The 12,025-nt window shown below is 34.4% G+C and overlaps 1 protein-coding gene across 1 annotated transcript in view; it reads left to right on the forward strand.

Moving 5' to 3' along the window:
• LOC120301001 (voltage-dependent calcium channel subunit alpha-2/delta-3) overlaps positions 1 to 12,025 on the forward strand; it is a 405,499-nt gene that overhangs the window by 271,950 nt on the left and 121,524 nt on the right. Inside the window, exon 13 of the mRNA XM_039327628.1 lies at positions 8,704 to 8,721. Coding sequence (XP_039183562.1) covers positions 8,704 to 8,721 — 18 coding nt within the window. The remainder of the gene's footprint in view (positions 1 to 8,703; positions 8,722 to 12,025) is intronic.

Genomic DNA, 12,025 nt, shown 5'->3' on the forward strand with positions numbered 1-12,025 from the left:
GGAAGAATGCCCTGAAGCCTTTCCCAAGGTTTATAAAGCTATGCTGTTTTTCCATATAATTCTGTGCCAAACAAGTTATTTGGGACTGTCAGAGTAAAAACTTGTTTAAAAAGACAACACGCCACAAAAATCTCACTTTAGGATCCAGAGATTTATTAGAATGTGCTAAAATTTAAAACACACATCTAGTACTTACATTTAATAACCTATTGTAATGAGGACCAATTGGACAAGCAGTCATAAGGCATGACGGCTTGTGGCCAAAGGGCCCTGACTTCATTTCAATGTCCTTCTTTTATACCTTACATTTACATGCATACATGACTTCCAGGACTACACAGCTGTTGTCCTACTTCCCTGTTCTTTTTTTAAAAAACAAACAAACAAACAAACATTTTATTGTTTTTTTTAAATTCTTAAACAAAAAGTACTCAAGACCCACTGTGATGGTTGGGTGGTCAAACATTCAAAAGTGAAAATATATATAAACAACACAACTCAATAAATTTCACTATCCCCTCTCTATTCCCCTCAGTTAACATAATACATTTAAATATTCCATTTCTATTTTAAATTTCTATCACTATTAAACCTGTATTATAACTTTATCGTTTACAAATACAATAGTTTAAATTTAAAACAAAAAAATATCAATTCTAATTCTTATTCTCTCACATCCCTCATTTTATACCAAACTCATTTATTTCTTCTTCCACTATACAATCGATGTCTTAATAGCAATAAAATATTGATCAGCCCTATATATATGTAATCCCAAAGTCAATCCCTCTTTTAAAATAACAAAATAATACTAAACCTTAATTCATTCATATTCATTAAAGAAAGTTCAAATTTTCTCCAACTTAGCATGCCTATCATGTCTTTGTTGTCATACAAGAAATCTATCCTAGTAATTTAAAACATTCCATAAATTATTAAAAGCATCCCAATCTAAGCAGTCATCATTTTTTCAATTCCAGTAAATAATAATTTTCATATATTTCCCAAACACTACATAGGTACAATCCAATACATTCTTAATCTGTTTAAAATATCTATTCTAATAATCACGCTCTTGTATGTATATATACTTAGTTGCTTCTAACTCTGAATCTTAATCCTTAAAACAATCCATAAATCCAGTATTGCCTTTTATTCCATTACACAATTTTAAATTTCTCTTTTAAGTCTAATTCTAGGTTTTTTCCTGTACCAGGTAGGTTTCCATAAACACGCTTCCCTTTCAATCAATAAGTCTATTTTTGTTGCTTGGAATGGCCTTTGAAGAAATAAAAGTCCCATCCTCTGCATCAGACGTCTGTTTTTCTGCTCTTTAAAATATCGTTGCTTTATAGTTTCAAATCTCAGTCTTTGCTTCTTCTGTTCCTCAAAGTTACAGATGAAAATCTTGTAAAGTAAAATAAGCTTCTCTTTTATCTCAGTTGATTCCTCTTCTAATATAATTTGGTTTGTAGAATAGTCAAGTGTAGTCTGGTTATCTATTTGCATGTTTGAAGTAAAGTTTCTAGATCTTAGTTCTGAAGTGGATTCTTTCAATATAGTACAAATTTCTGTAGTGGCCTCATGTATCTTTTCCAATATAAGCTTATAATTTAATTGTGAATGCAAATTCTCCATTTTGATAGTAGTTAGTAATAGTTTTTTTTGTTTTGTTTATTTGTTTTGTTTGTGGAGGCTGTATTTGGTAAGAGTTAATCTATATCCACCCCCACAATTCCCACAGCTCAGTTTATCTTTTTCCCCCCAAAAATAAAATAAAATAAAAATGGTCAGGTCTGGTTTTACTTCAAAGAAATAACCAGAAGATGCAATATTAAGTTTTTGCCACTAGATGTCCTCAAAAAGTTAAAGAAGAACCTTTTCCAGACAGCACTACTTTGTTTCTATCTTTAAAAGTATAATGTGAAAGAAGAAATAATCTTCCAACACCAAATAATAGTACAGTCCTTAGCAGAACAAAAAAGAGAGAGATTTCTGTATCCCCAAAAATATGAAAATAATTTTTAATCTTATAAAATGCTTTCTTTCCCAAAAATATCAAAGCTGCTTTCTCTAGCCAGGGAAATAATTCCAACGAGGCTCTTACAGGCAGAAAACAAAGTCAAGTAGAGAGAGTAACAAGGAAAAATCTCACCCGGATTCACCATGGGGGCTCTTAACACTTAGATGTACTTGACTTGCGGTCTGAAGCAGTAGGGTGATTGGCCATTTTACTGGCTGATCTTCTCCGTCGGCCTCAGAGATAGCCTGGACAGCTGGAGGAGCCGCCGCTCCTCCTCAGCCGAGCTGAAGCTTCTTTGACGGAAGTCGCACCCTCCAGGGTGACTTTAGACCTGTATAAGAGTCAACCGGCAGAAGGAAGGCTAGCAGTCGAGAGACAAGTCTCCCTGTACGACTAGAGTCGCCGCGAACCGGAACCGGAAGTCCTACTTCCCTGTTCTTGTTAAACCTACTTCCGCACGTTTACTGGAACATGAACCCACCCAGTTCCTTATTCTTGTCCTGTTGCCTGGGTCACCATGTCAGTTCCCTGTTCTTGCTCTGATCACTTCTTCCCCTACATGTGTCATTGTAACAGGTTTACCTGTGAACAAAGCTCAGTTCCTCAATTCTCGTACTTTCTTGTTCCTTATTCCGTTAAATGTCTGCTGATCACAATCTTTCACCATCTATTGAAAAGAACATTGTTCTCTCTGTGTTACATATTTCTCAGCCAGGCACAGTCCTTCATTTTTAATTACTTATTGAAAGATATATTTTAAGCATTAAGAAGTACTGATATATATATTTTTTTCCTTCCACAGGGCAAACAACCCTTTGCCACGTTAAATTTAATGATAGTGATTTTCATTGGCTATGCAATAGTCTGGGTTCCTGATTGAATCATTATCTTGATTCTCAGACAGTGTTGTAAATTGTGAGCTTCTATTAATACAACAGTCCTTAGGGTCTTAGGGACTCCCCTTTAAATGAACCTTTCATTTCTAGATGAAAAGGCATCATATTTTGTATAAGGAATCAGCAGTTATAGCCTGCAGCTGAAAATTAGGTATATCATATCTGCTCTGCAAAATTCTGCATCTTCTTACTGCTATCACTGATGATCTTACCTAGCCAAATAATGAAACATCTGCAAGCTAACAGCCAAGCTTAGAGAATCAAAGATTCCACAATTCAGTCCTGAGCTAAATATATTCTCTTCTATTGGGATGTATTTTAGTATTCTCTTTACTACTCCAAGATCCTTTGTTACAAGAAGCAATATATACAAAAATAAACATCAGTAAATAAATAAGCTGAATTCCAATTTATTTAGAAAGTTGTAAGTTGAAAAAAAGCCAACTTAGCATTGAAAATAAATGGACAGCTTTCTGGTTTTTGGCTATAATCCAATGCATACGTATTAGAATTGATTGATTTATATATATAAATTTTATATATATATATATATATGTAGGTCTTTGGTTGTTCGGGTTTTCTCCCGCGTAAAATTGGAAGTGTCTTGGCGATGTATGTATGTATGTATGTATGTATGTAACATGATTATTCTTTTTTTTTATCTTCTAAGGACTTCCAATAGTTTAAAAATAATAAATAGTTTGAAAAGAAAGAAAGAAGGTTTGAAGTAAGGTATTTTATTACAGTAAAAATGCTTCTGTCATTTTACAATGTTGTATAACTATACAAATGATCAATCTATAAAGGGAAAAGTACAACAAAGTATTAGAATACTCATGTGTATCTTCTGTATTCTTTTTAAAGACTAGGCAAAAAAAGCCAATTTTATAAGCCTGCCTAATGTGTTGCCTTTTTCATGCAAATTCCTGTCATTTAAGTGTAATTTCTATTCAAATTTTTGTTAAAGCCTAATTGGTCTCCCAGTCAATCTTCCATGCATTTCGTCAGTGTAAGGTCTTCAGACCTGCTTTAGGCAGCCATTAGAAGCATATGCCTAAAAGTCTAAGATATTCGTATCGAAATCTGATTCAAAAATTAAAACAGAAGAGACAAAACTTTGACGTTGGTCTTCAGCATTTTCCTTTTTGATAAAATACAATTATTTCTAAATATGGTTCTATAAATTATCAAAAGTAAATTTGATGAACTGTTTTTCTTTAACGGCAAGACTGTAAATTTTATTTCAGAAATAAATCTACTGATTAAGGTCGCTAAAGTATAGGACCGGAACCTTGTATAGGTACAGTCATTATGAAATATCCAGTCATGAAAAAGAATTTTCTATGATAAAGTCTCTGAGTTCATTTTAATTCTCCAGAACTTAAAATATCCCAGCTATTCAGTTTTCCTTAAGTTTTTATCTTGCAATTATTTGGGAGAGGGTGAGGGATTATCCCAAATACTGTTCTCAACCTATCTCATTGAAATCTATGTAACTTCCAAGAGATTTTTTAACTTCAGCCCTATAAATCACTTTTGGTGAATATTTATGTAGTTTAATAATGGTAATGATTAAAAAAAGTATTTAACAACAATGATTATAACAGATGGAGAAATGACCTGAGTGGCATTATGTTAATGTGAACTGCAGAATATCCTTTAAGTAAGATAATAAAATCTGAGTCAAAAATGATGCAGACAAGAGAAGTAGATGACTTAAAATACTTTTGGCTCTGTAAAAATATGAAAAGTAATTTTCATTACATAGAAAGGAAGGAAGAAATGGGTCATTTACAGATTTGATTATTTAATTTGCAGTTACTTATATCCTGGGGATAGTTAATGAATAAATCAGCAGTGTAACAGGATATAAAAACATTTGTGTGATATCACCTATTGTACATATATTCATTATGATGACATTTGATATGACAGTTATTTCCTGTAATAGTATTTCAAGACTAAATAGTGAATATTTGAGCCCTGGTGGCGCAGTGGTTGGAATGCAGTATTGCAGGATAACTCTGCCCACAGCCTAGAGTTTGATCCTGATAGGGCTTAAGGTTGATTTAGTTCCATCCTTCAAAGGTCGATAAAATGAGGACCCAGATTGTTGGGAACAATATGTTGACATTGTAAAGCAGGGGTCCCCAACCCCAGTCCATGGACCAGCACTGGGTCATGACATGTCAGCAATCAGGTGGGTGAACAAGTAAAGCCCCATCCACAGGATGCAGGCAGCACATGAAACTACACACCCCCTCTGGTCCACAGGAAAACCTCTCTCCACCTCCTTTTGGGTCCCTGGTGCCCAAAAGGTTAGGGGCCACTGCTATAAAGCACTATGGAGTGGTAAATAAGTCTAAGTGCTATCTCTTTTCTATTGCTATATGTATTTTATTTATTGTAATTACTATGTTGTAAATAACCCTTAATTTTAAAGCAAAATTTATAAAAGCCCATTCAGTTCAATAAAATATATTTAATTTCTAAGAAAGGGCTGTAGAGCAGTGGTTCTCAACCTGTGGGTCGGGACCCCATTTGGGGTCGAACGACCATTTCACGGGGGTCGCCAAACAACACAGTCCGCCATTTTTCCCCCTTTTCCTTAGCTGTGCTACTCCCTTTTATTCTATTGGCTTTTGAAAGCCAATAGAATCGACTCTCTTGAATAGAGTCTAATTCTATTGGCTTTCAAAAGCCAATAGGAATTGTCCAGGCTGTCTCTGCCCTGCTGAGCCCGCCAAAAGTCCCATTCCGCAAACAATGCTGCACCAGTTGAGTAGTCCTCGACTTACAACCGGTTGAGTAGTCCTCGACTTATGACCGGTTGGGGGTCGCGGCATTAAAAAGGTTGAGAACCACTGCTATAGAGAGATATGCATATCCCTTTTTTTCATCTGGTGAGTGACCTTTGGATAGAGACAAAGTATTAGTAATACTAGTAGGTAGTGATAGTAAAGAGGAAGTCAATAAATACAGAGATGGTCCTGATGAATCTCTGGTGATATTGAAAGCTATAGAGAGTCATAGAGATGAACTTGAAGAAGCTATACAGTAACAGGTTATATTGTACACTACTCAGAGCCCCTTTTGAGAAAGATAGGCAGTTAAGAAATATCAAAGATAGATAGATAGATGGATAGATAGATAGATAGATAGATAGATAGATAAAAGAAAGAAAGAAAAAGAGATAGATAGATAGATAGATAGATAGATAGATAGATAGATAGATAGATAGATAGATAGATGGAAATGAAGAAAACATGAAAAAGAAGCTCAAACTGGTTCTACCTGAACTATTTGAGGTATAAAAGGGAGAAAGGGGAAAAAAACAGGTTTTAAATGTTCTGTTATCACAGCTTACATCATTATTTCCCAACCTTAACCACTTGAAGATGCATGGACTTCAATGCCCAGTGTTCATGGCATTGAAGTCCATGCATCTTCAAATGGCCAAGGATGAGAAATGCTAACTTTTGTCATCCCAGCTCCACAGTCAACGTTTCCTGACCTTGATTACCTCTAAGGGCTGAAAAAATCTTTACAGGTTTTCTTTTTTGCATCCAATTTAAAGGCTAAATTCTTGTTACAATTTACAGAACCTCCAGAATGTCTATGTTGTGAGTTCTAGGAGCAAATAATGGCAGAGAAATTCATGTTCTCAAATGAAAAACTAAGCTCTGGATATGAATCAGAGCTAAAATGTGTACAAAAGTCGCAATTGCTTTTTTTCAAGGAGACTTGTGTTCAGATTTGGAAGTTGAATATTCCAGAATATCTTTTCAAAGAAAATCTTAGGTCTTTCCTGCTGTACATCTAAATGGGGACTAAATTGTCCTCAGTCTTTGTCCGGATCCATCTGACATTACTAAAATATTTTAAAGAAATTGATGGCTTAAATCTTGTTTACTAATATCATTGGAAAGGAAAGAAAATCATGAAGCAAATGTGCTGCCCCATATTGTGCAGAGGGACTTAAATACTGTGAAATAGAAAAGATCTCTCACCAATTCTTATAACAGGCTACTAGCTGAGCTTTAAAACTGTCAGCACTCAAAAGTTTTTCCCTTGGTATCTTCCACTAAGAAAACTGATTATTTTCTATAATGGCTTTTTAGGCCAGGATTAAGGAAGGTATCCCCCAGTTTAGATTTCAAACTATATTATCACATTTCCACAAAATATCCAAGGAGCAGAATTTTTGTACATGTAGTCCAACATAGGCAGATGATTGACCACTTTATGGACCCTGAAGCAGGATGTGTACACTTTTTGGGGGGAAGGGCAAATGTATTCTCTTATACTAGTTTTCAAATGGGTATTCTTACTTTGTTGTTGTTGTTTTGTTTTTAATTAGAAAGACATTTTAGACTGTCAGACTTTCTAGGCCTTGTGCCGAGGTGAAGTTGTAAACTTAGCCTTGTATGGCTTTTAGTCAGATCCATGTTGTAACTTTAGATAGACCTCCAAATTTTAATTTTATTTAATTTACTTTGCTTTATATATTACTCTGAACCCTGATATATTAAATAGCTTACAACAAACTTAGCAATTAAAACTAGTTATATGATGGCTAATGACACTCAATCCGATCTGCCATATCTCGGGGATAGGATGGTCTTTACTCACCCTTGAATGACTTTCACAGCTCTTTGAAAGCTTGGAAAAAAGAGGTTAGTCCAAATATCCGAGGATCGGCAGTTTTAAAAGAGAGAATGGTTCCTTTATGCTTCACACAATGTATCACATATTTTACTACTGTTTTAAAATGAGGTTACAATACATTCACTACTATTGTTACTGCTTTTACTCTATACCAAATTGCAATGGAGAGAATTTTTCAAAAAATCGTAACCACAATGCAGTGTAGAAGTTCAGTAGTTTCTTTTTCTTTTTTTTTCTTTAGGTAAATGTATATTTCTAGTTACTGGTAATTGAACACAATGAAATTATATGTACAATATTGTACATTTCTTATTCTATCCATGATATAGTAGCTATTGCATGGTTGGAAACTGAGTTCTAAACAGAAGCTGGGAGCAGGGAATAGTAGATTATTGCTTTATCTAGTCAACTCTGTTGAAGATTGAGAAATGCCATTTTTTCATAGGTATTATGAAATGTAATATGACTTTTTTTAGGTAATAGTAAGTATGTAGTCTTAATGTTCCATTTTTAGATTATTATTTTTAGAGTTCTTGGTACAGTGAAAATGCCTGGTGGAATCCATTTTTCAGTTACGGATGTATTTTAACAAAATGATCTAGCTAAAGTTAAACATTTCAAAGGGATTCAGTGGTTTCAACAGAAAAGTCAGATATAATAGGATGCCACGTGTCCACTGCTTCCACTGACAAAACCATTCTTGTGTCACATATTCAGCACATATTCACAGACCATTATAACTGAGCAAATTAAAAGTTACATTGATCAGAATGAATTTTCCTAAGGATTTTATAAGAGACTGGCTTCAGGGGATCTGAACTGGATTGTTTGTCTGAATGTACATTTCCCCATTCTTTAGGGAAAGTTCTTTCTTATAGCGTGAAAGCATTTTCACAAACAGCATGACTGGTATTTCACAGAGAAAGGTCACCTTGACTTCCTGTAATCCCACTATCATACATTGAACTAATGTAGAAATATTTCTCATATTAGCTCCTTTTCTCATTATTACCTTGGTGTTTTCTTTTAATTAAACAGCTAAAGTGGCTTAACTATATTATAATCATTATATAATGATGGCTTCTTCTATTCTGTTCTTGTTCCCTCCACCCCCAGCTTCCTCAGGCTCAAAAGGTAAACTATTTTCAGTCAATAATTGAAGAAATCACCAACTCCTCACGCTTCTACAGTATCATCATGAAATTACTTTACAATGATGATCAGTGAAATGCTTAACAATGTCACCACTAATGAACTGGAGAGCATGACATTATTTAAATTAGAGCAGGATTCTATGTATAGGCTTATCACCCACTGAGTTACAATTGAGACACAACATGAGAGTAATTAAACCAAATGGAGATAGGGTGGACTACTGCTTTGTGTAAATAAAGGATGCATTTTGTTTTGATTTAGAAAAAAATGGGTAGCCTTAATCATTACAGAGAAGTCATTCAAAGGTATTTATTCTAGAGAAACAATTGAACTCATGACACAGCTATATTATTTCACTGGTCCCCATTGTATTGTCTTCTCAACAGCCTCTGAGTGCATCTAACATACATTTTGTGCAGAAAAGTTTCCATGCAATGTGTTGGTATTATTAGTGTACAGCTTCTGCTTTGATATGGTCTGTTCCAGAGCTATCTCATAGCATTTCATGATCTCACAAATAATAATGGCGGCTGCTACAACATATCACTTGATGCCCATTGCAATTTTATGTGTAATTTACAAATGTAACTGAGTTAAAAGTATAATAACAATGCCTCAAAGTGGAATGCCATCATATAATTAGGGAACCATTTTTAGCTCTCAAGGATCTCCAGTAATACGGTAATACAGTAATCTCTATTTTTAAACTTATTCCTGAAAGATATGATTTCAGTTGTTAGAGTCTGAAGGCCTTTCAGTCTATTTGCCCAGTTTGATTTCTTTTTTTTCTCTATTTTTGAACTAAATCCTCCCACCCCACCCATTCTTCTCTCCTGATCTTGCAATCTCTTTTCCATGAATGTGGACAATAAAACACACACACTGTCTGGATGGATAGATTTGGCAATAACATTTTCTATGTTTAACCTAGAAAGAAGCAAGAATGGTTTTATCTGGGTATTATTATTTCCTTAAAGCATTTATAGTAGGGAAGAGTCTTGATTTGATGGGGATTGTGTTTAATAAAGTTTAATATTTTCTTTACTGGCTATATTTCTTACAAATAGTTTCTGACTATTCTTCTCATTGTATAAAAAAGAAAATTTCTACTTTTTTACTGAGGAAATAGCCATGGCTGAGGAAATTTTAATGAAAAAATCCTATGTTATAGAGAATTATTCAGCATCTTATACTTTTTTTAAAAAAAATCACAGTCTCTTGAAAATTTTAATCGCCTTTTAAGCGAGCCTCATTCACAGTGATTTACTATGAAACTGAATAGTGACAAAGCAAAAGTTTGCTAAATATTCTCTTTCATGTTGCAAGTAAGATGTCTTTCATGGTCACAATTTTGAAATAGCTATGGTGGTAGACTTGAAAAGTTAGATACAACATTGTCCATTGTAATATTTGCACAAGAGTTTTATAGTTTTTAAGCATACTATCACAGGTTCAGGAATTCTGGCTTAGAATTCTAAAACTAAAGAGATACATCCATTTTCTACTTGAATCCCTTATGTTCAGTTTCTTAATGACCCAGCTAAATGCCAGGATCGCCACTCGAAAATCTGAAATAAGTTTTAAACAGGTATATGAACTCTTTTTCAAAATATTAGGAAAATATAACTATGCCTTCATTTTGAGAAATGATCTCCAAGTCACTTAATAGTATTTGTAGGTAGGGATATTCCTTACTTTTGATAAGAAAATAAAGGGCAGTATGAAAAATGAAATAAATTATATGTTTGACTGTAAACAGCAGCATAGGCTTCCTTGCAATATTACAAAATGTTAAGGTTTAACACATTTTCCTCATCAGTCAGATTTATTTTCTTGGACTTGGTACAGCCTTTACACTTTTAAAGAATTTTCTTCAATTACTTTCCATATTAATTTTTTGTTTTTGCAGCAGTCTGTCATGGTTCCGACAGATGAAACTCTTCAAAAGAACTTCGAGGCATTGTTTACCTTAAAGAATCTTTTATTTGAGAAACAAAGTATCGGCACTACATAGTTAAAGCCAAAAACTGAATTCCCCTCCCCGTAGCACAAAGTAGTAAAGCACAATTCCTTCCTCCAATTAACAGTCATAAATCACATTCCCCAATTAATTTGAAGCACAGGCTTTCTCCCCAGCTCTCCAGCCCGCCAAATCTTTATCAACTCTGGGTGCAATAATCTTAGATTTCACGGCTGAGTTATTATTGTTATAACTAGCTGGACTCTCATCCACATTCCCCCTCCCAGCATCAAGAAACTCTGAAAGCGATAGAGAAAAGATGGCTACATTTCCATCTGTTGTCAAAGCAAGAACATCCAATGTTAGCAGCGTTGACATGGTCATTTTTAATTTTTAGCACATTCTTTGGGCTTAAAATATAATATTGATTCCAATCATTCCTAAGCTAGCTGCCACTCTTCCCTATGCTGTAGTCAAGAGCAGGTACTAATGAGTTTCAGCTCCCCACAACTCTCATCCAAGCCATTGGTAGAAGAGTTAATGGAACCATATTTAAAGGGTCCAAGGCTTCCTTTTCTGCATTAACTAAACAAACAAAATGATTTGTTAGTATTAATGTATGCATATTTTTCAAAGCACTAATATTTCCTCAGTGCATTAGCAAAAATATATTTCTTAATTAAGAATATACTTCTAGGCATAACACTTAGAATTGCATCTAACCTCCATGTCTTTTACAGTACTTCCTAAAAAATGTCCATGCTGAATATATCTCTGACAGTGGAGCCATTTAATGCAAGATTCCTACAAATATTCTTTGTGCAATATAAAAACCTACTAGGACTAATCAAATACTGTACTTATGAAATATACACTTAGTGTGGGCATGGGGAACAGCTTCTTTGGATCTTGGAGTTACAAGACAATCCTCAGAAAGAAAGATTTGATTGAACTACATTATCACCATCAGATCTATTATCAAGCAAAAGTAACTGCTGGTTAGCTGAGATGAACATGATACAAAACCATGAGTGGAAATGGTTAGTTGGATAAGACTGCATTTTCTTCATTTTTAATCTTACAAATATAACATTCAGATTTTTGCCCAACCAAGTGGAGAAGCTTTCAAATCCATCTGGCATTTTGAAGAAGTTCACTGCACAGGTTGATGCATTATTTATGAATGACTGAGTCAACACAAGTGTATGTTTTCCCATATGGTGGCTGAATATGTGCTATATTTTGTTTGAATCTGTATAGCAGTGTTTCTCAATCTTGGCAACTATGTGGACTTCAGCTCCCAGAATTCCCCAGCCAGCCATG

Source organism: Crotalus tigris, unplaced genomic scaffold, assembly GCF_016545835.1.
Source record: "Crotalus tigris isolate CLP2741 ecotype Arizona unplaced genomic scaffold, ASM1654583v1 scf7180000024362.2655971311:6658466, whole genome shotgun sequence".
NCBI lineage: Eukaryota > Metazoa > Chordata > Lepidosauria > Squamata > Viperidae > Crotalus > Crotalus tigris.